Source organism: Squalius cephalus (genome assembly GCF_949319135.1).
Source record: "Squalius cephalus genome assembly, chromosome: 17".
Classification (NCBI taxonomy): Eukaryota; Metazoa; Chordata; class Actinopteri; order Cypriniformes; family Leuciscidae; genus Squalius; species Squalius cephalus.
Genome location: NC_137138.1, coordinates 245001 through 272500, shown reverse-complemented (window position 1 = coordinate 272500; position 27500 = coordinate 245001). Strand labels below are relative to the sequence as shown.

The following is a 27500-nucleotide window of genomic DNA, read 5'->3' as shown; positions in this document are numbered from 1 at the left end:
GTGATTTTGATTTTCTCGTAAGTTACTTTGGATAAAAACATCTCCTGAAAAGCCAAACCCTATTATCTTAGTGTAACCATAGACATCATATAGAGTGTAACCCTTTCACACAGAGAGACTGCAGTGGACAGCTGACGAGAGCATGTTCCTGCCCGCAGACTTCAGCCTCTGCACTCGAGCCTCATCCACACAGCGCCACCTAGCGGACTCTGACTCAACATCCAGCACTGCTGTTGGTCTCCTGCACTGACTCCATTAGATGAGAACTGAGCATCACGGCTTACTCCAACGCGGCGATATATATAAATTAGCTAAATGAATAACTTTTTTACAACAGCAATGAACCATCACTGAACTTACTTAAGCAGGGGTCTGTTTCAGAAAGGAGGTTAAGTGAAAACTCTGAGTATGTTAACCCTGAAAAGAAGGAAACTCTGAGTTTTCTGTTTCAGAATGGGAGGTATGTTAAACCTGAGAAAGCAGAGTAAGTCAAGCCCGTTTCTGAAAGAGAGGTAACTTATACTCAGAGTCAGTTACCATGGCAACTCTGTGCTACCACTCTGTGAACCTAACCTGGTCGGGAGCAGGTTTTCTTCGGTAAACCCAGAGTTTCTATCGGTCTCCTCCCCTTGTTTAAAGAGGAAGTGGTGTTTAAACACCTCATTCATTCTTTCAGTACCTTTTTATTAATAAATAAAAGATTCCTATTTTTACTGCTTTTTTTTTATTAATAAGATGAAGTCTATATAACTTCTTAACTGGCAACTGAAAATACAATAGTAGATTAGAGTTACATAATGTAGTTCTAAACAAATTCTACAGAATTAAACTGTGGCATTTACTGGAAATCACTGAACTGTGTTAATCTGTGCACCAGAAGCTGATGGACCGTCCTCCTGCTGTTCCTCCACACTCTGGGGGCGCGGGGGAGAGATGAGAATACCCGTTTATACTTAGATTTAAACTTAGATTCTATAGGCTCATACAGGCTTCTATAGGCTTAGATTCTATAGGCTCATACAGGCTTCTATAGGCTTAGATTCTATAGGCTCATACAGGCTTCTATAGGCTTAGATTCTATAGGCTCATACAGGCTTCTATAGGCTTAGATTCTATAGGCTCATACAGGCTTCTATAGGCTTAGATTCTATAGGCTCATACAGGCTTCTATAGGCTTAGATTCTATAGGCTCATACAGGCTTCTATAGGCTTAGATTCTATAGGCTCATACAAGCTTCTATAGGCTTAGATTCTATAGGCTCATACAGGCTTCTATAGGCTTAGATTATATAGGCTCATACAGGCTTCTATAGGCTTAGATTATATAAGCTCATACAGGCTTCTATAGGCTTAGATTCTATAGGCTCATACAGGCTTCTATAGGCTTAGATTATATAGGCTCATACAGGCTTCTATAGGCTTAGATTATATAGGCTCATACAGGCTTCTATAGGCTTAGATTCTATAGGCTCATACAAGCTTCTATAGGCTTAGATTCTATAGGCTCATACAGGCTTCTATAGGCTTAGATTCTATAGGCTCATACAGGCTTCTATAGGCTTAGATTATATAGGCTCATACAGGCTTCTATAGGCTTAGATTCTATAGGCTCATACAGGCTTCTATAGGCTTAGATTCTATAGGCTCATACAGGCTTCTATAGGCTTAGATTCTATAGGCTCATACAGGCTTCTATAGGCTTAGATTATATAGGCTCATACAGGCTTCTATAGGCTTAGATTCTATAGGCTCATACAGGCTTCTATAGGCTTAGATTCTATAGGCTCATACAGGCTTCTATAGGCTTAGATTCTATAGGCTCATACAGGCTTCTATAGGCTTAGATTCTATAGGCTCATACAGGCTTCTATAGGCTTAGATTCTATAGGCTCATACAGGCTTCTATAGGCTTAGATTCTATAGGCTCATACAGGCTTCTATAGGCTTAGATTATATAGGCTCATACAGGCTTCTATAGGCTTAGATTCTATAGGCTCATACAGGCTTCTATAGGCTTAGATTATATAGGCTCATACAGGCTTCTATAGGCTTAGATTCTATAGGCTCATACAGGCTTCTATAGGCTTAGATTATATAGGCTCATACAGGCTTCTATAGGCTTAGATTATATAGGCTCATACAGGCTTCTATAGGCTTAGATTATATAGGCTCATACAGGCTTCTATAGGCTTAGATTATATAGGCTACTCCACATAAAAGTGTGAAATAATCTGAATGTGTAGACACATAATATTAACATTACCTCTAGGCCTCTCTGTGGCAGCAGAAACTATCCAGTGAAGATGAGCATTTGGTCGAGTGCACTTTATAACTCTATTTGTCATCATTTCTGGTGTATTGAGTGGCGACTTACGACTGCCCGGGGTTCTGTCAGGACAGTTCTGTTGCTATTTAGTTATTTAATATGTCAAATGTAAAGTCAGGTAGCCTGCACCCTTGATATGCTCAAGCCTTACTTGACTGAATTATGTTTTTATATTTAATTTTCAGCTGTTGCCATGTTCTGGGGACATATCATGCTAAATCCACTTTTTTAGCCCTTAAATGCATTTTGTTGTATATTTGAAGTGTTTAGAAGTTCAGAAAAGTTGAAATTATTCTCTTCAGGTGCTTCGTTGATATCTTTATATTCTGTTTTGGCCTTATTTTTCAACCTGTTCCGATTTTTCTGTTATCTATGACGTTTTGTGAACTATTACGTCACAGTATTTGCAGCGGAACTGCCAAATAAGGACATCGACTTCCAGCCCAACACTTCGAGCAATCCGCCATTATTATTTCTCGCTGCAATTTTGTAGTCCAAGCTAAAGCATGCAGAAGTTACGAGAGGGTAAGTTAAAATGTTCAGTTGTTTGATGTAGTAACCCACACGCTTCATTACACCGTCTAATGTAGATGAACTGCTGCGCTTGTGACAGGACGCATGTTTAACTGAAAGAAGAGCAGAGAGAGAGAGAGAGAGAGAGAGAGAGACCCGGTCGCGCACACGCACTCTCTCTCTCTCTTCGGAGCCAGGCGAAAGTGTAAACAAGACACCGTCTCCAAACTAGACACTGTCTTGCTCTCTCTCCCTCGCACATGTTAATCAAAATAAATCGACACGGTGGTAAAAGGTCGGAAGACCAAAGTTTCATGTATAAATACAGTAACACACCATTGCGATACATCCATATGAAGACGTTGTTCTGCAGGTTCGTCGTCTTCATTTTCATCTCGCTCCGGCTCCGACTCTGGCTCGAACATGTAAGGCTGGCTGGACAAGTCTTCCGTTGTTGACATTTTGTTAATAACGTGTGAATAAAAAGTTTCTGTGCCGCTAGATAATCGTATCTCTGCTATCAAACTACAAAAATGGCCGAACGGGGTGGAGTTGAACCGAGTGTCACCTGGAGAGAGGGGAAGGGGGGGGGGGGTATGAAGTGTCTCAATTGTATTTAAGGAGACCGCACCAAAACGAGTTGCTCTCAGACGCACATCAGAAAAGGGGTAGAAAAGGGGCCTGTGGAGCTATAATAATGAGGAATTCAGACCCAAGCATTGCAGTTCCGCTTTATATAGACTACAAATGTATGATTTATATGTTAAAAGGAACGATTTAAAAGCATGATATGTCTCCTTTAATGCCTGCAGGATTGCATATGAACATTAAAATTAGGTTGAATAACGTACTGTTCTTTCAGTTTCACCTCTGTTATACCATGGTCTGGGTGAATATTCGATTCTGATTGGCTGCAGGGTGTCCGTTAAAAAGTGATAATGTACACCTAGGAAAGGCGTCCCGTCAATTTGCCTGATGACAGTTCTAAATGATTGCGCTGGCTCAAACTCACTGATCCACGGCTGCGGTCGGGTCGCTGTGGACACGTTGCTTGGCAACGCCTGTATACGGGAGATATTAAATAGTGCGCTCGACTTAATAAATAAAAACCCTCACGATTTTTACTCTAAAACACATTAAAGTATTATTAATTGATTAAATATTTCTTTCTTTCGTAAGTAACCATGGTATAAGCGGGTTAATGCCCTTCGAGGTGTCCATTATCAGGTATTAATGGACTTCGGCGGAGGCAACCGTCCGACGCACAAATGACATCTTCAACAGTGTAATTAAATTAATGTAATAATGACTATCTTTATAAATTATTGGTCTAATTATTGCTAATTACTAAATCCCATATCAACCTCAACCACTTGAACAATACAAGGAGAGACAAGAAACAGCACTTTTAATGCTTTCAAATAAGCAATATACAATTGCATGAATTATTCTTGAATTGACCAGAGTGTAAAGGGAGAAGGTTACATTAAAAATATACCTTTTAAAAATGTATGTTAAATATACAGAATTGTTCTATAGTCTAATGCAATTACATCAGATTTTACTTTAAATTACAGAAGAATTAAGAGTAATCCCCTTAATTAAATTACAGTATTTAGATTACTTTTAGATTACATTTACATTACATTTACATTTATTCATTTAGCTGACGCTTTTATCCAAAGCGACTTACAATTGCTATATATGTCAGAGGTCGCACGCCTCTGGAGCAACTAGGGGTTAAGTGTCTTGCTCAGGGACACATTGGTGTCTCACAGTGGATTCGAACCCGGGTCTCTCACACCAAAGGCATGTGTCTTATCCATTGCGCCCTCCCCCCCTCCCCCTCCCCCCTCCCCCCCTCCTCCCCCCCCCCCTCCCCTCCTCCCCCCCCCCTCCCCCTCCCCCTGCATGCGTACATGTGTGTGCGCGTGTGTGTTTGTGTGTGTGTGTCTGTGCGTGTGGATGTCAGTGTGTGTGCATGCTTGCGTTTGTTTGTATTCCTGCATGTGTGTGTGTGACAGTATCATCCTAAATCAGCAACCCTTCGCTCAACAGCACCATCTACAGGCCGATGAGTGTACAGTCACTAAATGTGCACATAAATGAATTTATTTTATACCCCCCCCATGGATGAAATTCTACGAAACTTAGCATACCCCCAGAGGATGTCAAGTTAATCATACACATGAAATATGGTGCAGTTCTGAACATCTCAACTGAAGATAGGGGCGATTAAAGCAGAATAATATTGCATTTTCATTTTTTATGGGAGGGGCGCAATCACAAATGAGTGATTATGGGCTAGGTTGATGTGGGCCCTTAAGACCAACATACCATACAAATTTCTTCATCCTCGGTGCCACGGTTCAGGTAGTTATTTAGGAAAAACTGCATTTTTTGGGTTTGGGGGGGCCCAGCACGGGGGGGGGGGTGACCCCCGGGGACCAAACGAAATTTTTCCGTAAAAGTCTAGTGGGGCTACATGCCCACCAAATTTCATGTTCCCCGGTGTTTCGGTGTCCCTGGTATCGTTGACGAAAAATTCAGTAGACGGGGAAAAAAAAAAAAAACCTTTGACAATCCCTATATGACCGCTTTCACAGCTACGCTAGCGGCGGTCATAATAAAGTGTTTAGCAGGTTTGATATTCAAAACGGTAAGCGCGCACTGCTTTGTTTACGTTTGTGTATCTGCAGCCGGCAGCGTCCGTTTCCCTTTTTGAATGATGAATATAGATGAATATATCTGCAAAAATAGACAGTTGTCTCATTTACACGCAGGCGCAGAACGCCCATAGCTGACAGTCGGCAGGAGTTCTCTCGGTGTGTTCAAGTGCAGCTTTTTACCCCGACGCGAGGCGACAACAGTCGGCTTTCATCAGCGCTAGTTCGTCGGCGTCGGCTTGGTGTGTTCCAGGCTTAACTCAGAGTTGACTGAACTAACTCATTTCAGCTGATCTGTAACCGAGAACTCAGAGTTTCCCATCTCAGGGTAAGTCAACTCAGAGATCAAGCTTTAACTCAGAGTTGGTTGAACCTCCTTTCTGAAACGGGCCCTGGACTGAGACGCTATTGTCTTCTGGAAACAAACTTTACTGCATTATTCTCCTGTTATCTCTGTAAAGCTGCTCTGAAACTCTGTGTTGTAAAAGCGCTGTATAAATAAACGAAGGAGAATCTCAGGAAATTATTTATAGGATTTTTTTTCAAAAACATAATTTTATGAAAAATACCAGCATTAAACGATTACAATGTTTTTAATCACATTAAACCAAAGCAAATGTGAACAAAAACAAGATATGAGGTGCAATAATAAATAAGAGTGTCCAGCGTCAGAGTTCTGATCCACAGCATTATGGCATACGGATCTCGTGTGTGTGTGTGTGTGTGTGTGTGTGTGTGTGTGTGTGTGTCACGGAGGCTCCGCTGCCAGAGCGTGTGTGTGTGTGTGTGTGTGTGTGTGTGTGTGTGTGTGTGTCACGGAGGCTCCGCTGCCAGAGCGTGTGTGTGTGTGTGTGTGTGTGTGTGCGTGTGTGTGTGTGTCACGGAGGCTCCGCTGCCAGAGCGTGTGTGTGTGTGTGTGTGTGTGTCACGGAGGCTCCGCTGTCAGAGCGTGTGTGTGTGTGTGTGTGTGTGTGTGTGTGTGTGTGTGTCACGGAGGCTCCGCTGCCAGAGCGTGTGTGTGTGTGTGTGTGTGTGTGTGTGTGTCACGGAGGCTCCGCTGCCAGAGCGTGTGTGTGTGTGTGTGTGTGTGTGTGTGTGTGTGTGTCACGGAGGCTCCGCTGCCAGAGCGTGTGTGTGTGTGTGTGTGTGTGTGTGTGTGTGTGTGTGTCACGGAGGCTCCGCTGCCAGAGCGTGTGTGAGCTCCCGGTAGAACCGCACCAGTCCCGCCGCCATGGCCGAGTCCACAGCGCTCTGCGGGATCATTCCCTTCAGATCCGTCTGGATGTATCCGGTCAGAGAGCTGAGATCGGGATCCTCCGTCGGCACACAGAACCAGCCACACGCGTGATTAAACCCCCGAACCAGCCCTGGGGTCCGCTCGGGGTGATCCACGCTCACGCCTGCACACACACACGGTCAGGAATCAGCAACACACACTAGGGCTGCCACTTTTGAGAAAAATCAAATTCGAACGGATATCGAATATCAAGCAACGTATTCGAATATAATAGAATATCTACGAGTAAAATGAAGTTAACGATCCGTCAGGAAACGCCACAGCGGAGTTTCGCTGCGCTTGGTGAGGGAGCCGCTGGCCGGAGGTGTGCTAGAGATAGCGAGAGCGCTCATGATCAGGCGACCGGTGTAATCACCCTCCTGGCGCCGGGTCTGAGTGAGGAATGCACTCTCGTCCCTTCGTTCTTTGATTAGCATTAACGCCACTTTAAGAGCAGCCGCTGCGGACAGAGACGCGATCTGACACGCGTCGCATTTCTCACATCTCTACGTTCATTTAAGACTTAATTTAAATAATTTAAGACCGCTCTAATGAGGACACTCGACCAAACGGACATTTGGCATAATTTGTGTGTTGTGGTTTGTTCAAGCCCGAAAGAGAACTTGATACTGACACACGTCTCGTGTGTGTGTGTGTGTGTGTGTGTAATAGGCAGGAATTACAGCGCGGTCTCTTTAGTCTTGTCGTTATCTTCCATTTTCAGAACAGGCTGGCTATTGGCTATAATCGCTTGATCTGGTCATGGGCCTACGCTACTGTACGGTCAGGCCCCGTCCACACTACTGCGTTTTCGTTTAGAAACGGAGAATTAAAACGAATACGATCTCCGTCCACACCAGCGTTTTAGCTGCGTATTAGAATTGATCTCCGTCCACATTAAAACGACTGAAAACGCGGATCACGTGACCATTCACCAACACTGGGCATGCGCTTGCCGGTGTAAACACAACTTCATTGATAAAATTATCCCACCATGCGCTGGTTGGTCGATACCGCCGCTGCACACGGGAATTGTCACAGATCGCTGGAATAATAGCTTGCCTTCGCCGCATGTGGGCAGTTATAGCAGTGTAACATGCAGAATCTACTGGCACAACCGCTGCTAGCAGAGATACGCCATGACTGATGACACCCAATCACAGAGCCGAGCGGGAGCCTCTGCGGCATCGTTTCTAAAGTCCTCCGTTTTGACCCGTCCAGACTACTGCGTTTTGGTTTAAAAACGGAGACCTTTTGCTACGTTTGCACCTCCCGTCCACACTAAAATGGCAAAAACGGAGACCCAAAACGGAGAAGTTTAGAAACGCCGTTTTTTGTTTTGAATTTCCGGAGGGCGTTTTAGTCTGGACGGGTCAAAACGGAGGACTTTAGAAACGATGACGTAGTAGAGGCTCACGCTCGGCTCTGTGATTGGGTGTCATCAGTCATGGCGTATACACAGGTAATATTCAGTACCAGTAAACTCCACCCACTGGAACAGTTTCTTACAGTAAGAAACTGCCGCATCTCAAGCCTTGTTTATACTCGACGTGTCCGCACGAGCGCGAAGGTGCGCACGGCAAAAATGACGTCATTGCGGAAGGGGCGGTCGTGCGCGTTGGGTTCGCAAGACCCAATTTCGCCTGGCGGTGTGCGCGACATTTTTTGTAACAACGCGCGCGGCGCCGCATCCGAAGATGAACGACTTCGAGCCGAATCTGGCCGAGCTCGAACTTCTCACCACACCGGCACCAGTTTGCACGTCTAAATGAGTTGCTTACATTTAAAAAATGAGCATACAATAGCATAAAAAGTATTTTTAATGAACAAAGGTCCATGTTTAATAAAAATGTTCACGAAACTTAATGAAATGTTAAGTGAAATTAGAAAATATGTTTTTATACACATTCTCATATCTATATATTTAGTTTTATTGTCACGAGTAATAATCTCAGGGGTTTACTGGGTTTTACACGATTCTTTTTGTAGTGTGGTATTGGTGGTGGTGTACTATAAACATTGTCCCGTGTGTATAGCTTTCTTCTTCTCACCGCTGATTCCTGATGGTTTAGAGGACAATTACTGGAGTCGTTTCACAGAATAGTAAAACGGCCAGCGCGTCGAGTATAAACGCCTCGTCCGTTCGGGGAGGTGCGCGCGCAGTCTGCGGAGACTCGCGCAGCGGAGCCAGGCGAAAGTAAACAAGGCTTCAGGCGCGGCTCGCGCGGTAAATGCGTGCATGCTAGAAATAGAACCGACGCCTATTTTTCATGCTACTTTTCAAGTGTGTTGGAAGCGTTTCCAGGCAAAATAGAATAGGAAAAGATGTTTATATGTCATTTTGACACAAATACATATTAATAAATGACATTTTGATGTTTGAAAGCATTTTTTTTACAGTCTATGTTTGAAAGTCTCTAGGTTTACACCGGCACGCGCATGCCCAATGTTGGTGAATGGTCACGTGATCCGCGTTTTCAGTCGTTTTAATGTGGACGGAGATCAATTCTAATACGCAGCTAAAACGCTGGTGTGGACGGAGATCGTATTCGTTTTAATTCTCCGTTTCTAAACGAAAACGCAGTAGTGTGGACGAGTGGCCGCTACTGGATCAAATGGCAAACAATAAAGCAAACGGTCTAATCATAGACTGTCAAAAATGCGCAAAACATGGCACTTTAAAAACCGGATAGTTTATTTATAGTTCGATTTCAGATATCTCAGGTCATGTTCGAATGCATATTCAAATATCGAATAAAAAGTGACAGCCCTAACACACACACACACGCACACACACGCACACACGGTCAGGAATCAGCAACACACACACACACAGAGCGAGACTGACCGCAGGACAGGACACACACACACACACACACACACACACACACAGAGCGAGACTGACCGCAGGACATCAGGACACACACACACACACACACACACACACACACACTGACCGCAGGACATCAGGCCGCGCTGATAATCACAGGTGTAGGAGAAGTCCACGAACTCCCGCGGAGAGATGATGTTCCACAGCTGCCCTGCGGTGGAATATTTCACAACACAACAGCCCTGGACACACACACACACACACTCGTCCAGCTCAGCTCTGCACACGCTTGTATCGAGCCACACAGAAACAAGGACAGATTAACCCTGTAAAGCGACTTGATCATCTCTGACGCGCACATTAGCCTGTGGATCTCTGATCATCTACTCTCCATCAGAACTCTTTCAGTGTGACCGCACTAACTCCAGCTCGAGCTTCTCGTGTCTTTCAGTGTGACCGCACTGACTCCAGCTCGAGCTTCTCGTGTCTTTCAGTGTGACCGCACTGACTCCAGCTCGAGCTTCTCGTGTCTTTCAGTGTGACCGCACTGACTCCAGCTCGAGCTTCTCGTGTCTTTCAGTGTGACCGCACTAACTCCAGCTCGAGCTTCTCGTGTCTTTCAGTGTGACCGCACTAACTCCAGCTCGAGCTTCTCGAGTCTTTCAGCGTGACCGCACTAACTCCAGCTCGAGCTTCTCGTGTCTTTCAGTGTGACCGCACTGACTCCAGCTCGAGCTTCTCGTGTCTTTCAGTGTGACCGCACTGACTCCAGCTCGAGCTTCTCGTGTCTTTCAGTGTGACCGCACTAACTCCAGCTCGAGCTTCTCGTGTCTTTCAGTGTGACCGCACTAACTCCAGCTCGAGCTTCTCGAGTCTTTCAGCGTGACCGCACTAACTCCAGCTCGAGCTTCTCGTGTCTTTCAGTGTGACCGCACTAACTCCAGCTCGAGCTTCTCGAGTCTTTCAGTGTGACCGCACTAACTCCAGCTCGAGCTTCTCGAGTCTTTCAGTGTGACCGCACTGACTCCAGCTCGAGCTTCTCGAGTCTTTCAGTGTGACCGCACTGACTCCAGCTCGAGCTTCTCGTGTCTTTCAGTGTGACCGCACTGACTCCAGCTCGAGCTTCTCGTGTCTTTCAGTGTGACCGCACTGACTCCAGCTCGAGCTTCTCGTGTCTTTCAGTGTGACCGCACTGACTCCAGCTCGAGCTTCTCGTGTCTTTCAGTGTGACCGCACTGACTCCAGCTCGAGCTTCTCGTGTCTTTCAGTGTGACCGCACTAACTCCAGCTCGAGCTTCTCGTGTCTTTCAGTGTGACCGCACTAACTCCAGCTCGAGCTTCTCGAGTCTTTCAGCGTGACCGCACTAACTCCAGCTCGAGCTTCTCGTGTCTTTCAGTGTGACCGCACTGACTCCAGCTCGAGCTTCTCGTGTCTTTCAGTGTGACCGCACTGACTCCAGCTCGAGCTTCTCGTGTCTTTCAGTGTGACCGCACTAACTCCAGCTCGAGCTTCTCGTGTCTTTCAGTGTGACCGCACTAACTCCAGCTCGAGCTTCTCGAGTCTTTCAGCGTGACCGCACTAACTCCAGCTCGAGCTTCTCGTGTCTTTCAGTGTGACCGCACTAACTCCAGCTCGAGCTTCTCGAGTCTTTCAGTGTGACCGCACTAACTCCAGCTCGAGCTTCTCGAGTCTTTCAGTGTGACCGCACTGACTCCAGCTCGAGCTTCTCGAGTCTTTCAGTGTGACCGCACTGACTCCAGCTCGAGCTTCTCGTGTCTTTCAGTGTGACCGCACTAACTCCAGCTCGAGCTTCTCGAGTCTTTCAGTGTGACCGCACTAACTCCAGCTCGAGCTTCTCGAGTCTTTCAGTGTGACCGCACTAACTCCAGCTCGAGCTTCTCGAGTCTTTCAGTGTGACCGCACTAACTCCAGCTCGAGCTTCTCGTGTCTTTCAGTGTGACCGTGCTGACTCCAGCTCGAGCTTCTCGTGTCTTTCAGTGTGACCGCACTAACTCCAGCTCGAGCTTCTCGAGTCTTTCAGTGTGACCGTACTAACTCCAGCTCGAGCTTCTCGAGTCTTTCAGTGTGACCGCACTAACTCCAGCTCGAGCTTCTCGAGTCTTTCAGCGTGACCGCACTAACTCCAGCTCGAGCTTCTCGTGTCTTTCAGTGTGACCGCACTAACTCCAGCTCGAGCTTCTCGTGTCTTTCAGTGTGACCGTGCTGACTCCAGCTCGAGCTTCTCGTGTCTTTCAGTGTGACCGCACTAACTCCAGCTCGAGCTTCTCGAGTCTTTCAGCGTGACCGTACTAACTCCAGCTCGAGCTTCTCGAGTCTTTCAGTGTGACCGCACTAACTCCAGCTCGAGCTTCTCGAGTCTTTCAGCGTGACCGCACTAACTCCAGCTCGAGCTTCTCGAGTCTTTCAGTGTGACCGCACTAACTCCAGCTCGAGCTTCTCGTGTCTTTCAGTGTGACCGCACTAACTCCAGCTCGAGCTTCTCGAGTCTTTCAGTGTGACCGCACTGACTCCAGCTCGAGCTTCTCGAGTCTTTCAGTGTGACCGCACTAACTCCAGCTCGAGCTTCTCGAGTCTTTCAGTGTGACCGTACTAACTCCAGCTCGAGCTTCTCGAGTCTTTCAGTGTGACCGCACTAACTCCAGCTCGAGCTTCTCGTGTCTTTCAGTGTGACCGCACTAACTCCAGCTCGAGCTTCTCGTGTCTTTCAGTGTGACCGCACTAACTCCAGCTCGAGCTTCTCGTGTCTTTCAGTGTGACCGCACTAACTCCAGCTCGAGCTTCTCGAGTCTTTCAGTGTGACCGCACTAACTCCAGCTCGAGCTTCTCGAGTCTTTCAGTGTGACCGTACTAACTCCAGCTCGAGCTTCTCGAGTCTTTCAGTGTGACCGCACTAACTCCAGCTCGAGCTTCTCGTGTCTTTCAGTGTGACCGCACTAACTCCAGCTCGAGCTTCTCGAGTCTTTCAGTGTGACCGCACTGACTCCAGCTCGAGCTTCTCGTGTCTTTCAGTGTGACCGCACTAACTCCAGCTCGAGCTTCTCGAGTCTTTCAGTGTGACCGCACTGACTCCAGCTCGAGCTTCTCGAGTCTTTCAGTGTGACCGCACTAACTCCAGCTCGAGCTTCTCGAGTCTTTCAGTGTGACCGTACTAACTCCAGCTCGAGCTTCTCGAGTCTTTCAGTGTGACCGCACTAACTCCAGCTCGAGCTTCTCAAGTCTTTCAGTGTGACCGTACTAACTCCAGCTCGAGCTTCTCGTGTCTTTCAGTGTGACCGCACTAACTCCAGCTCGAGCTTCTCGAGTCTTTCAGTGTGACCGTACTAACTCCAGCTCGAGCTTCTCGAGTCTTTCAGTGTGACCGCACTAACTCCAGCTCGAGCTTCTCGAGTCTTTCAGTGTGACCGCACTAACTCCAGCTCGAGCTTCTCGTGTCTTTCAGTGGGACCGCACTGACTCCAGCTCGAGCTTCTCGAGTCTTTCAGTGTGACCGCACTAACTCCAGCTCGAGCTTCTCGAGTCTTTCAGTGTGACCGCACTGACTCCAGCTCGAGCTTCTCGTGTCTTTCAGTGTGACCGCACTAACTCCAGCTCGAGCTTCTCGTGTCTTTCAGTGTGACCGCACTAACTCCAGCTCGAGCTTCTCGAGTCTTTCAGTGTGACCGCACTAACTCCAGCTCGAGCTTCTCGTGTCTTTCAGTGTGACCGCACTGACTCCAGCTCGAGCTTCTCGTGTCTTTCAGTGTGACCGCACTAACTCCAGATCGAGCTTCTCGAGTCTTTCAGTGTGACCGCACTGACTCCAGCTCGAGCTTCTCGTGTCTTTCAGTGTGACCGCACTAACTCCAGCTCGAGCTTCTCGTGTCTTTCAGTGTGACCGCACTAACTCCAGCTCGAGCTTCTCGTGTCTTTCAGTGTGACCGCACTAACTCCAGCTCGAGCTTCTCGTGTCTTTCAGTGTGACCGCACTAACTCCAGCTCGAGCTTCTCGTGTCTTTCAGTGTGACCGTACTGACTCCAGCTCGAGCTTCTTGTGTCTTTCAGTGTGACCGCACTGACTCCAGCTCGAGCTTCTCGTGTCTTTCAGTGTGACCGCACTAACTCCAGCTCGAGCTTCTCGAGTCTTTCAGTGTGACCGTACTAACTCCAGCTCGAGCTTCTCGAGTCTTTCAGCGTGACCGCACTGACTCCAGCTCGAGCTTCTCGAGTCTTTCAGCGTGACCGCACTAACTCCAGCTCGAGCTTCTCGTGTCTTTCAGTGTGACCGCACTAACTCCAGCTCGAGCTTCTCGTGTCTTTCAGTGTGACCGCACTAACTCCAGCTCGAGCTTCTTGTGTCTTTCAGTGTGACCGTACTAACTCCAGCTCGAGCTTCTCGTGTCTTTCAGTGTGACCGCACTAACTCCAGCTCGAGCTTCTCGAGTCTTTCAGTGTGACCGCACTAACTCCAGCTCGAGCTTCTCGTGTCTTTCAGTGTGACCGCACTAACTCCAGCTCGAGCTTCTCGTGTCTTTCAGTGTGACCGCACTGACTCCAGCTCGAGCTTCTCGTGTCTTTCAGTGTGACCGCACTAACTCCAGCTCGAGCTTCTCGAGTCTTTCAGTGTGACCGTACTAACTCCAGCTCGAGCTTCTCGAGTCTTTCAGCGTGACCGCACTGACTCCAGCTCGAGCTTCTCGAGTCTTTCAGTGTGACCGCACTAACTCCAGCTCGAGCTTCTCGAGTCTTTCAGTGTGACCGCACTAACTCCAGCTCGAGCTTCTCGTGTCTTTCAGTGTGACCGCACTAACTCCAGCTCGAGCTTCTTGTGTCTTTCAGTGTGACCGTACTAACTCCAGCTCGAGCTTCTCGTGTCTTTCAGTGTGACCGCACTAACTCCAGCTCGAGCTTCTCGTGTCTTTCAGTGTGACCGTACTAACTCCAGCTCGAGCTTCTCGAGTCTTTCAGTGTGACCGTACTAACTCCAGCTCGAGCTTCTCGAGTCTTTCAGTGTGACCGTACTAACTCCAGCTCGAGCTTCTCGAGTCTTTCAGTGTGACCGCACTAACTCCAGCTCGAGCTTCTCGTGTCTTTCAGTGTGACCGCACTAACTCCAGCTCGAGCTTCTCGTGTCTTTCAGTGTGACCGTGCTGACTCCAGCTCGAGCTTCTCGAGTCTTTCAGTGTGACCGCACTAACTCCAGCTCGAGCTTCTCGTGTCTTTCAGTGTGACCGCACTGACTCCAGCTCGAGCTTCTCGAGTCTTTCAGTGTGACCGCACTGACTCCAGCTCGAGCTTCTCGAGTCTTTCAGTGTGACCGCACTAACTCCAGCTCGAGCTTCTCGAGTCTTTCAGTGTGACCGCACTAACTCCAGCTCGAGCTTCTCGAGTCTTTCAGTGTGACCGCACTAACTCCAGCTCGAGCTTCTCGTGTCTTTCAGTGTGACCGCACTAACTCCAGCTCGAGCTTCTCGAGTCTTTCAGTGTGACCGCACTAACTCCAGCTCGAGCTTCTCGAGTCTTTCAGTGTGACCGCACTAACTCCAGCTCGAGCTTCTCGTGTCTTTCAGTGTGACCGCACTGACTCCAGCTCGAGCTTCTCGTGTCTTTCAGTGTGACCGCACTAACTCCAGCTCGAGCTTCTCGTGTCTTTCAGTGTGACCGTACTAACTCCAGCTCGAGCTTCTCGTGTCTTTCAGCGTGACCGCACTAACTCCAGCTCGAGCTTCTCGAGTCTTTCAGTGTGACCGCACTAACTCCAGCTCGAGCTTCTCGTGTCTTTCAGTGTGACCGCACTAACTCCAGCTCGAGCTTCTCGTGTCTTTCAGTGTGACCGTACTAACTCCAGCTCGAGCTTCTCGTGTCTTTCAGTGTGACCGCACTAACTCCAGCTCGAGCTTCTCGTGTCTTTCAGTGTGACCGTACTGACTCCAGCTCGAGCTTCTCGTGTCTTTCAGTGTGACCGCACTAACTCCAGCTCGAGCTTCTCGTGTCTTTCAGTGTGACCGCACTAACTCCAGCTCGAGCTTCTCGTGTCTTTCAGCGTGACCGCACTAACTCCAGCTCGAGCTTCTCGTGTCTTTCAGCGTGACCGCACTAACTCCAGCTCGAGCTTCTCGTGTCTTTCAGTGTGACCGCACTAACTCCAGCTCGAGCTTCTCGTGTCTTTCAGTGTGACCGTACTAACTCCAGCTCGAGCTTCTCGTGTCTTTCAGTGTGACCGCACTGACTCCAGCTCGAGCTTCTCGTGTCTTTCAGTGTGACCGTACTAACTCCAGCTCGAGCTTCTCGTGTCTTTCAGTGTGACCGCACTAACTCCAGCTCGAGCTTCTCGAGTCTTTCAGTGTGACCGCACTGACTCCAGCTCGAGCTTCTCGTGTCTTTCAGTGTGACCGCACTAACTCCAGCTCGAGCTTCTCGAGTCTTTCAGTGTGACCGCACTGACTCCAGCTCGAGCTTCTCGAGTCTTTCAGTGTGACCGCACTAACTCCAGCTCGAGCTTCTCGAGTCTTTCAGTGTGACCGTACTAACTCCAGCTCGAGCTTCTCGAGTCTTTCAGTGTGACCGCACTAACTCCAGCTCGAGCTTCTCAAGTCTTTCAGTGTGACCGTACTAACTCCAGCTCGAGCTTCTCGTGTCTTTCAGTGTGACCGCACTAACTCCAGCTCGAGCTTCTCGAGTCTTTCAGTGTGACCGTACTAACTCCAGCTCGAGCTTCTCGAGTCTTTCAGTGTGACCGCACTAACTCCAGCTCGAGCTTCTCGAGTCTTTCAGTGTGACCGCACTAACTCCAGCTCGAGCTTCTCGTGTCTTTCAGTGGGACCGCACTGACTCCAGCTCGAGCTTCTCGAGTCTTTCAGTGTGACCGCACTAACTCCAGCTCGAGCTTCTCGAGTCTTTCAGTGTGACCGCACTGACTCCAGCTCGAGCTTCTCGTGTCTTTCAGTGTGACCGCACTAACTCCAGCTCGAGCTTCTCGTGTCTTTCAGTGTGACCGCACTAACTCCAGCTCGAGCTTCTCGAGTCTTTCAGTGTGACCGCACTAACTCCAGCTCGAGCTTCTCGTGTCTTTCAGTGTGACCGCACTGACTCCAGCTCGAGCTTCTCGTGTCTTTCAGTGTGACCGCACTAACTCCAGATCGAGCTTCTCGAGTCTTTCAGTGTGACCGCACTGACTCCAGCTCGAGCTTCTCGTGTCTTTCAGTGTGACCGCACTAACTCCAGCTCGAGCTTCTCGTGTCTTTCAGTGTGACCGCACTAACTCCAGCTCGAGCTTCTCGTGTCTTTCAGTGTGACCGCACTAACTCCAGCTCGAGCTTCTCGTGTCTTTCAGTGTGACCGCACTAACTCCAGCTCGAGCTTCTCGTGTCTTTCAGTGTGACCGCACTAACTCCAGCTCGAGCTTCTCGTGTCTTTCAGTGTGACCGTACTGACTCCAGCTCGAGCTTCTCGAGTCTTTCAGTGTGACCGCACTAACTCCAGCTCGAGCTTCTCGTGTCTTTCAGTGTGACCGTACTGACTCCAGCTCGAGCTTCTCGTGTCTTTCAGTGTGACCGTACTGACTCCAGCTCGAGCTTCTCGTGTCTTTCAGTGTGACCGCACTAACTCCAGCTCGAGCTTCTCGTGTCTTTCAGTGTGACCGCACTGACTCCAGCTCGAGCTTCTCGAGTCTTTCAGTGTGACCGCACTGACTCCAGCTCGAGCTTCTCGTGTCTTTCAGTGTGACCGTACTGACTCCAGCTCGAGCTTCTCGAGTCTTTCAGTGTGACCGCACTAACTCCAGCTCGAGCTTCTCGTGTCTTTCAGTGTGACCGTACTGACTCCAGCTCGAGCTTCTCGAGTCTTTCAGTGTGACCGCACTGACTCCAGCTCGAGCTTCTCGTGTCTTTCAGTGTGACCGTACTGACTCCAGCTCGAGCTTCTAGTGTCTTTCAGTGTGACCGTACTGACTCCAGCTCGAGCTTCTTGTGTCTTTCAGTGTGACCGCACTGACTCCAGCTCGAGCTTCTCGTGTCTTTCAGTGTGACCGCACTAACTCCAGCTCGAGCTTCTCGAGTCTTTCAGTGTGACCGTACTAACTCCAGCTCGAGCTTCTCGAGTCTTTCAGCGTGACCGCACTGACTCCAGCTCGAGCTTCTCGAGTCTTTCAGCGTGACCGCACTAACTCCAGCTCGAGCTTCTCGTGTCTTTCAGTGTGACCGCACTAACTCCAGCTCGAGCTTCTCGTGTCTTTCAGTGTGACCGCACTAACTCCAGCTCGAGCTTCTTGTGTCTTTCAGTGTGACCGTACTAACTCCAGCTCGAGCTTCTCGTGTCTTTCAGTGTGACCGCACTAACTCCAGCTCGAGCTTCTCGAGTCTTTCAGTGTGACCGCACTAACTCCAGCTCGAGCTTCTCGTGTCTTTCAGTGTGACCGCACTAACTCCAGCTCGAGCTTCTCGTGTCTTTCAGTGTGACCGCACTGACTCCAGCTCGAGCTTCTCGTGTCTTTCAGTGTGACCGCACTAACTCCAGCTCGAGCTTCTCGAGTCTTTCAGTGTGACCGTACTAACTCCAGCTCGAGCTTCTCGAGTCTTTCAGCGTGACCGCACTGACTCCAGCTCGAGCTTCTCGAGTCTTTCAGTGTGACCGCACTAACTCCAGCTCGAGCTTCTCGAGTCTTTCAGTGTGACCGCACTAACTCCAGCTCGAGCTTCTCGTGTCTTTCAGTGTGACCGCACTAACTCCAGCTCGAGCTTCTTGTGTCTTTCAGTGTGACCGTACTAACTCCAGCTCGAGCTTCTCGTGTCTTTCAGTGTGACCGCACTAACTCCAGCTCGAGCTTCTCGTGTCTTTCAGTGTGACCGTACTAACTCCAGCTCGAGCTTCTCGAGTCTTTCAGTGTGACCGTACTAACTCCAGCTCGAGCTTCTCGAGTCTTTCAGTGTGACCGTACTAACTCCAGCTCGAGCTTCTCGAGTCTTTCAGTGTGACCGCACTAACTCCAGCTCGAGCTTCTCGTGTCTTTCAGTGTGACCGCACTAACTCCAGCTCGAGCTTCTCGTGTCTTTCAGTGTGACCGTGCTGACTCCAGCTCGAGCTTCTCGAGTCTTTCAGTGTGACCGCACTAACTCCAGCTCGAGCTTCTCGTGTCTTTCAGTGTGACCGCACTGACTCCAGCTCGAGCTTCTCGAGTCTTTCAGTGTGACCGCACTGACTCCAGCTCGAGCTTCTCGAGTCTTTCAGTGTGACCGCACTAACTCCAGCTCGAGCTTCTCGAGTCTTTCAGTGTGACCGCACTAACTCCAGCTCGAGCTTCTCGAGTCTTTCAGTGTGACCGCACTAACTCCAGCTCGAGCTTCTCGTGTCTTTCAGTGTGACCGCACTAACTCCAGCTCGAGCTTCTCGAGTCTTTCAGTGTGACCGCACTAACTCCAGCTCGAGCTTCTCGAGTCTTTCAGTGTGACCGCACTAACTCCAGCTCGAGCTTCTCGTGTCTTTCAGTGTGACCGCACTGACTCCAGCTCGAGCTTCTCGTGTCTTTCAGTGTGACCGCACTAACTCCAGCTCGAGCTTCTCGTGTCTTTCAGTGTGACCGTACTAACTCCAGCTCGAGCTTCTCGTGTCTTTCAGCGTGACCGCACTAACTCCAGCTCGAGCTTCTCGAGTCTTTCAGTGTGACCGCACTAACTCCAGCTCGAGCTTCTCGTGTCTTTCAGTGTGACCGCACTAACTCCAGCTCGAGCTTCTCGTGTCTTTCAGTGTGACCGTACTAACTCCAGCTCGAGCTTCTCGTGTCTTTCAGTGTGACCGCACTAACTCCAGCTCGAGCTTCTCGTGTCTTTCAGTGTGACCGTACTGACTCCAGCTCGAGCTTCTCGTGTCTTTCAGTGTGACCGCACTAACTCCAGCTCGAGCTTCTCGTGTCTTTCAGTGTGACCGCACTAACTCCAGCTCGAGCTTCTCGTGTCTTTCAGCGTGACCGCACTAACTCCAGCTCGAGCTTCTCGTGTCTTTCAGCGTGACCGCACTAACTCCAGCTCGAGCTTCTCGTGTCTTTCAGTGTGACCGCACTAACTCCAGCTCGAGCTTCTCGTGTCTTTCAGTGTGACCGTACTAACTCCAGCTCGAGCTTCTCGTGTCTTTCAGTGTGACCGCACTGACTCCAGCTCGAGCTTCTCGTGTCTTTCAGTGTGACCGTACTAACTCCAGCTCGAGCTTCTCGTGTCTTTCAGTGTGACCGCACTAACTCCAGCTCGAGCTTCTCGAGTCTTTCAGCGTGACCGCACTAACTCCAGCTCGAGCTTCTCGAGTCTTTCAGTGTGACCGCACTAACTCCAGCTCGAGCTTCTCGTGTCTTTCAGTGTGACCGCACTAACTCCAGCTCGAGCTTCTCGAGTCTTTCAGTGTGACCGCACTAACTCCAGCTCGAGCTTCTCGAGTCTTTCAGTGTGACCGCACTAACTCCAGCTCGAGCTTCTCGTGTCTTTCAGTGTGACCGCACTAACTCCAGCTCGAGCTTCTCGAGTCTTTCAGCGTGACCGCACTAACTCCAGCTCGAGCTTCTCGAGTCTTTCAGTGTGACCGCACTGACTCCAGCTCGAGCTTCTCGAGTCTTTCAGTGTGACCGTACTAACTCCAGCTCGAGCTTCTCGAGTCTTTCAGTGTGACCGCACTAACTCCAGCTCGAGCTTCTCGAGTCTTTCAGTGTGACCGCACTAACTCCAGCTCGAGCTTCTCGTGTCTTTCAGCGTGACCGCACTAACTCCAGCTCGAGCTTCTCGTGTCTTTCAGTGTGACCGCACTAACTCCAGCTCGAGCTTCTCGTGTCTTTCAGTGTGACCGCACTAACTCCAGCTCGAGCTTCTCGAGTCTTTCAGTGTGACCGCACTAACTCCAGCTCGAGCTTCTCGAGTCTTTCAGTGTGACCGTACTAACTCCAGCTCGAGCTTCTCGAGTCTTTCAGTGTGACCGCACTAACTCCAGCTCGAGCTTCTCGAGTCTTTCAGTGTGACCGCACTAACTCCAGCTCGAGCTTCTCGTGTCTTTCAGCGTGACCGCACTAACTCCAGCTCGAGCTTCTCGTGTCTTTCAGTGTGACCGCACTAACTCCAGCTCGAGCTTCTCGTGTCTTTCAGCGTGACCGCACTAACTCCAGCTCGAGCTTCTCGTGTCTTTCAGTGTGACCGCACTAACTCCAGCTCGAGCTTCTCGAGTCTTTCAGTGTGACCGTACTAACTCCAGCTCGAGCTTCTCGAGTCTTTCAGTGTGACCGCACTGACTCCAGCTCGAGCTTCTCGAGTCTTTCAGTGTGACCGCACTAACTCCAGCTCGAGCTTCTCGTGTCTTTCAGCGTGACCGCACTAACTCCAGCTCGAGCTTCTCGTGTCTTTCAGCGTGACCGCACTAACTCCAGCTCGAGCTTCTCGTGTCTTTCAGTGTGACCGCACTAACTCCAGCTCGAGCTTCTCGTGTCTTTCAGTGTGACCGTACTAACTCCAGCTCGAGCTTCTCGTGTCTTTCAGTGTGACCGCACTGACTCCAGCTCGAGCTTCTCGTGTCTTTCAGTGTGACCGTACTAACTCCAGCTCGAGCTTCTCGTGTCTTTCAGTGTGACCGCACTAACTCCAGCTCGAGCTTCTCGAGTCTTTCAGCGTGACCGCACTAACTCCAGCTCGAGCTTCTCGAGTCTTTCAGTGTGACCGCACTAACTCCAGCTCGAGCTTCTCGTGTCTTTCAGTGTGACCGCACTAACTCCAGCTCGAGCTTCTCGAGTCTTTCAGTGTGACCGCACTAACTCCAGCTCGAGCTTCTCGAGTCTTTCAGTGTGACCGCACTAACTCCAGCTCGAGCTTCTCGTGTCTTTCAGTGTGACCGCACTAACTCCAGCTCGAGCTTCTCGAGTCTTTCAGCGTGACCGCACTAACTCCAGCTCGAGCTTCTCGAGTCTTTCAGTGTGACCGCACTAACTCCAGCTCGAGCTTCTCGTGTCTTTCAGTGTGACCGTACTAACTCCAGCTCGAGCTTCTCGAGTCTTTCAGTGTGACCGCACTGACTCCAGCTCGAGCTTCTCGTGTCTTTCAGTGTGACCGTACTAACTCCAGCTCGAGCTTCTCGAGTCTTTCAGTGTGACCGCACTAACTCCAGCTCGAGCTTCTCGTGTCTTTCAGTGTGACCGTACTGACTCCAGCTCGAGCTTCTCGTGTCTTTCAGTGTGACCGTACTGACTCCAGCTCGAGCTTCTCGTGTCTTTCAGTGTGACCGTACTAACTCCAGCTCGAGCTTCTCGAGTCTTTCAGTGTGACCGCACTAACTCCAGCTCGAGCTTCTCGTGTCTTTCAGTGTGACCGCACTGACTCCAGCTCGAGCTTCTCGTGTCTTTCAGTGTGACCGCACTAACTCCAGCTCGAGCTTCTCGTGTCTTTCAGTGTGACCGTACTAACTCCAGCTCGAGCTTCTCGAGTCTTTCAGTGTGACCGCACTAACTCCAGCTCGAGCTTCTCGTGTCTTTCAGTGTGACCGTACTGACTCCAGCTCGAGCTTCTCGTGTCTTTCAGTGTGACCGTACTGACTCCAGCTCGAGCTTCTCGTGTCTTTCAGTGTGACCGTACTAACTCCAGCTCGAGCTTCTCGAGTCTTTCAGTGTGACCGCACTAACTCCAGCTCGAGCTTCTCGTGTCTTTCAGTGTGACCGCACTGACTCCAGCTCGAGCTTCTCGTGTCTTTCAGTGTGACCGCACTAACTCCAGCTCGAGCTTCTCGTGTCTTTCAGTGTGACCGCACTAACTCCAGCTCGAGCTTCTCGAGTCTTTCAGCGTGACCGCACTAACTCCAGCTCGAGCTTCTCGTGTCTTTCAGTGTGACCGCACTAACTCCAGCTCGAGCTTCTCGAGTCTTTCAGTGTGACCGCACTAACTCCAGCTCGAGCTTCTCGTGTCTTTCAGTGTGACCGCACTAACTCCAGCTCGAGCTTCTCGAGTCTTTCAGCGTGACCGCACTAACTCCAGCTCGAGCTTCTCGAGTCTTTCAGTGTGACCGCACTAACTCCAGCTCGAGCTTCTCGTGTCTTTCAGTGTGACCGTACTAACTCCAGCTCGAGCTTCTCGAGTCTTTCAGTGTGACCGCACTGACTCCAGCTCGAGCTTCTCGTGTCTTTCAGTGTGACCGTACTAACTCCAGCTCGAGCTTCTCGAGTCTTTCAGTGTGACCGCACTAACTCCAGCTCGAGCTTCTCGTGTCTTTCAGTGTGACCGTACTGACTCCAGCTCGAGCTTCTCGTGTCTTTCAGTGTGACCGTACTGACTCCAGCTCGAGCTTCTCGTGTCTTTCAGTGTGACCGTACTAACTCCAGCTCGAGCTTCTCGAGTCTTTCAGTGTGACCGCACTAACTCCAGCTCGAGCTTCTCGTGTCTTTCAGTGTGACCGCACTGACTCCAGCTCGAGCTTCTCGTGTCTTTCAGTGTGACCGCACTAACTCCAGCTCGAGCTTCTCGTGTCTTTCAGTGTGACCGTACTAACTCCAGCTCGAGCTTCTCGAGTCTTTCAGTGTGACCGCACTAACTCCAGCTCGAGCTTCTCGTGTCTTTCAGTGTGACCGTACTGACTCCAGCTCGAGCTTCTCGTGTCTTTCAGTGTGACCGTACTGACTCCAGCTCGAGCTTCTCGTGTCTTTCAGTGTGACCGTACTAACTCCAGCTCGAGCTTCTCGAGTCTTTCAGTGTGACCGCACTAACTCCAGCTCGAGCTTCTCGTGTCTTTCAGTGTGACCGCACTGACTCCAGCTCGAGCTTCTCGTGTCTTTCAGTGTGACCGCACTAACTCCAGCTCGAGCTTCTCGTGTCTTTCAGTGTGACCGCACTAACTCCAGCTCGAGCTTCTCGTGTCTTTCAGTGTGACCGCACTAACTCCAGCTCGAGCTTCTCGTGTCTTTCAGTGTGACCGCACTAACTCCAGCTCGAGCTTCTCGAGTCTTTCAGCGTGACCGCACTAACTCCAGCTCGAGCTTCTTGTGTCTTTCTTGCGTTTCCTTGAGATCTGACCGCAGAAAGACACGAGAAGCTCGAGTAAATGAAAAATAATATTTTTCATTTATTATAAGAATCATGAGTATTAAATATGATCATCAGGCTTTTGGGGAAGGTTTGTTTGTTCATCTCTCAATCATGGTTGTATTATATGTTTAAAACTACTGAGCTTTGATCATAAAACTAAGCATTCAATTTCATCTTACTAAGACATATTATTGGAAGATATTGATATTTATACACATTTTATGTCCGTATCTGCTATAGTGTTATAAAGATCAATGAAAAATATTATCCTTAACAAGCTTTTTTGTCTAAAGCTTCAATAAACTGTTCTTCTAATTATATATATATATATATATATATATATATATATATATATATATATATATATATATATATATAAAGTCTGACAATGATTTCATTTCAGGCTTTACAGCGTTAAATGGCTGTCATAGAATGTTTAACCCTGAATAGACGTAAATCTGCACGATTCTGGAGGAATCATCTAAAGATAATAGGGTGTTTATGGTCAGTTTATCGCGTGTTGAACATTCACCAGCTTTCATAACCCAGTTGCACATTAACATGGACATTCACCGGCTCGTCCAGCGTTTCCACGATCTCCAGTGACGTCATCAGACTGTCCCACTCCAGCCTGCGGGGTCCGGGAATCATGAACTCGATGATCCTGCCCGGATTATCCGCCACAGTTCCTTGGGCTTTATATCTGCACAAACAAACCATCGTTCATAACTGCTTCCCTCGATTAGCGCTGCTGTTTAGCGACTTTAAACTCACAGAAAGCCGCCGAACTCGTCCGATGGTTTCCTCCAAACGGTCACATCCTTCTGAAAGAAGCGGAGAAGAACAACTGACGTGTTTGAAACGCGCTAAACTCACACGCGGGAAACATTTACCTGACAAGATTTAAAGGGAACTGACTGATTTCTTAGCGATGTTCCACTCGGTTTCATTCAGACTGTGATACGAGACGAGCGTTTCCCGAAGCTGCCGCGATAAACTGCCCATCTGGAACACAATACTGATATTATCGTGTGATTAATGTAATAACCTAACTAACCCTAACCATCGTGTGATTAATGTAGTAACTGCCCGTCATAGAAGAAAATATACATAATAGGTGAAATTGTGTGATTAATGTAATAACTGCCCATCTGAAACACAACATTATTATCGTGTGATTAATGTAATAACTGCCCATCTGAAACACAACATTACTGATATTATCGTGTGATTAATGTAATAACTGCCCATCTGAAACACAACATTACTGATATTATCGTGTGATTAATGTAGTAACTGCCCGTCATAAAAGAAAATATACATTATAGGCGAAATTGTGTTGTTAATGTAATAACTGCCCATCTGAAACACAACATTATTATCGTGTGATTAATGTAATAACTGCCCATCTGAAACACAACATTACTGATATTATCGTGTGATTAATGTAGTAACTGCCCATCTGAAACACAACATTACTGATATTATCGTGTGATTAATGTAGTAACTGCCCATCTGAAACACAACATTATTATCGTGTGATTAATGTAGTAACTGCCCATCTGAAACACAATATAACTGATATTGCACACATCCATGATGAACACATGTTATAACTGGAAATATTATGTTGCATATAATTTACGTAATAACTGCCAAGCTGAAATGCAAACTATTCAAAATTATGACTATTACTGCATTTAAATCAAAATAAAATCACTCATAACTCGTCAATAAGTTTTCTTTAGCATTTTACAAACTCTCAGAAATCATCTAAAATCACAAACAGCTGATCAAGCATCTATAATGAATGAGAGCAGGTAAATGAATAAATAACTATGACCATGTCGTACCTGTGTCGGCGAATATTCGCTCAGATGAAGTGACTCTAGCCTGTTGATTTCTCTGTCATTTCTGCACGATGTCAATACGCTGGACAGCCCGCCTTAAATGTATTTACCCTGATTGGTCAAGCGCAGAGCGTGGAGCTCATACTCGCGAGCTGATTGGCTTGTTAAATCTCGGATGTTGTTCGGTCAGCCTCTCAGCTGCGCTACAGTAATGGGACACCAGAGGGCGCAACGCACAATCACACATCAAACCGCTTTATTTCTACAATCACAGTCAACAAACACAGAGAACAGACGAAGTTTCATCCACACAGTTGCTTAGTAAACCATCATCTCATGTTAAAACAGACAAACTACCAAAAAATAATAATAATACAAAAGCTGAGAAAGGTTATTTGATAGTAAAGTCTCATATGTCCTGGCTGCTGATGAGCTTCTGCATCCGGCGGATCTTGCGCTTGTTTTTGGGCATGATCTTGTTGTACGTCCCGCTTCTGATGAGGTGCTCTTTGCTGTGGTGGACCTGAGCGCCGTGCTGGAGCTGGAAGGAGCACAGAGCCTGAAGAGGCTTGAGGAGCACCTGCAGAAACACACACACAGATATCACACACACACACACACACACACACACCAGACCGTGAGACACTCGTTGTGAACACACACCTCCTGGATGCCGAGGTTGTTCTCCATGATGGCTAGTGCGACGGCCGCACACTCCAGCGTGGACACACACATGTTGTTGGGTTGTGTGCGGATCACGTACTGACTGGAGGTGGCGCTGCGGAGCTGAACCTGCGGCACAGAGGACAGGTGAACACTCGCCGGGCTCCTATTGGCTGATCTCACGTGAGTGACAGGTCATGTGGTTAGCCCTTGTGCGACCTAATGGACACTTGTGTCTTTTTCAGTTTTGTTACTGTGATCACTTCGCCTGTGGCACAGGTGTGTGTGTGTGTGTGTGTGTGTGTGTGTGTGTGTGTGTGTGTGTGGTAATGCCCACTGCACACATTCTGGCACAGGTGTGTGTGTGTGTGTGTGTGGTAATGCCCACTGCACACATTCTGGCACAGGTGTGTGTGTGTGGTAATGCCCACTGCACACATTCTGGCACAGGTGTGTGTGTGTGTGTGTGTGTGGTAATGCCCACTGCACACATTCTGGCACAGGTGTGTGTGTGTGTGTGTGTGTGTGTGTGTGTGTGGTAATGCCCACTGCACACATTCTGGCACAGGTGTGTGTGTGTGTGTGTGTGTGGTAATGCCCACTGCACACATTCTGGCACAGGTGTGTGTGTGTGTGTGTGGTAATGCCCACTGCACACATTCTGGCACAGGTGTGTGTGTGTGTGTGTGTGTGTGTGTCTGTGTGTGGTAATGCCCACTGCACACATTCTGGCACAGGTGTGTGTGTGTGTGTGTGTGTGTGTGTCTGTGTGTGGTAATGCCCACTGCACACATTCTGGCACAGGTGTGTGTGTGTCTGTGTGTGGTAATGCCCACTGCACACATTCTGGCACAGGTGTGTGTGTGTCTGTGTGTGGTAATGCCCACTGCACACATTCTGGCACAGGTGTGTGTGTGTGTGTGTGTGTGTGTGTGGTAATGCCCACTGCACACATTCTGGCACAGGTGTGTATTGTTATTAGAATTTTACTATTTTACACCCGTTTCCTTTATAAATCTATCTTGCACTACTAACACATAATAGTTCCTCTCAGGGCCTTAAAGGGACAGTGCCCGGTTGCATAAAGCACCTTAAGTGTAATTTTCCCTTAAGTTCGCCCTTATGTTTCCCTTAAACCTAAGGGTGTTGCAGAAAAAAAACCCTTAAGTGTTACTTAAGGGTTTCTTTAAGTGAAACGTCATAAACACTTAGAATTTCCCTTAAATGCTGTTTTTTCACTTAAATAATCCCTTAAAAAGCGTTAAGTGTTGCATAAAACCGTCATTTCCCTAAGTATAACTAAAGGTTTGGAAATCGTAACCTTAAGAGTAACGCGGACAAAAATAAG

General features: G+C 48.6%; 2 protein-coding genes across 5 annotated transcripts in view; both read right to left on the bottom strand.

Annotated features, from left to right (window-relative positions):
* Positions 1-5764: 5764 nt before the first annotated feature.
* Positions 5765-25618, bottom strand: stard4 (StAR related lipid transfer domain containing 4). 3 transcript variants are annotated; one of them, XM_079847293.1, is made up of 6 exons: positions 25493-25618; positions 24558-24644; positions 24414-24463; positions 24213-24342; positions 9739-9853; positions 5765-6905 (listed from the first exon to the last, which is right to left on the bottom strand). In XM_079847293.1, exons 2-6 carry the CDS (start codon positions 24642-24644, stop codon positions 6673-6675), a joined length of 615 nt encoding a protein of 204 aa, XP_079703419.1. In that variant the 5' UTR covers positions 25493-25618; the 3' UTR covers positions 5765-6672. The 3 variants fall into 3 exon arrangements, with proteins under 3 accessions (XP_079703419.1, XP_079703421.1, XP_079703420.1); XM_079847295.1 differs by having other exon boundaries at positions 24414-24460; XM_079847294.1 differs by lacking the exon at positions 25493-25618 and having other exon boundaries at positions 24558-24666.
* A 110-nt stretch (positions 25619-25728) lies between these two features.
* The window catches only part of dtwd2 (DTW domain containing 2), a gene marked incomplete at its 5' end in the record, with an annotated part of 24442 nt that continues 22670 nt past the window's right edge, over positions 25729-27500 (bottom strand). The window contains 2 exons of one of the 2 annotated variants that reach the window (XM_079847291.1): positions 25729-26069; positions 26153-26281. In XM_079847291.1, the coding sequence (XP_079703417.1) occupies positions 25899-26069; positions 26153-26281 (300 nt within the window). In that variant the 3' untranslated portion in view covers positions 25729-25898. The remainder of the gene's footprint in view (positions 26070-26152; positions 26282-27500) is intronic. The other variant, XM_079847292.1, reaches the window with a different exon arrangement.

Coding starts and splice junctions, on each gene's coding strand:
- stard4 (XM_079847293.1), bottom strand. CDS start 24,644: ATGGGCAGTTTATCGCGGCAGCTTCGGGAAACGCTCGTCTCGTATCAC. Junction 24,464..24,557: donor GGAACATCGCTAAGAAATCA/GTCAGTTCCCTT, acceptor CGCTTCTTTCAG/AAGGATGTGACCGTTTGGAG. Junction 6,906..9,738: donor GCGCGGCCTGATGTCCTGCG/GTCAGTGTGTGT, acceptor GTGTGTGTGCAG/GCGTGAGCGTGGATCACCCC.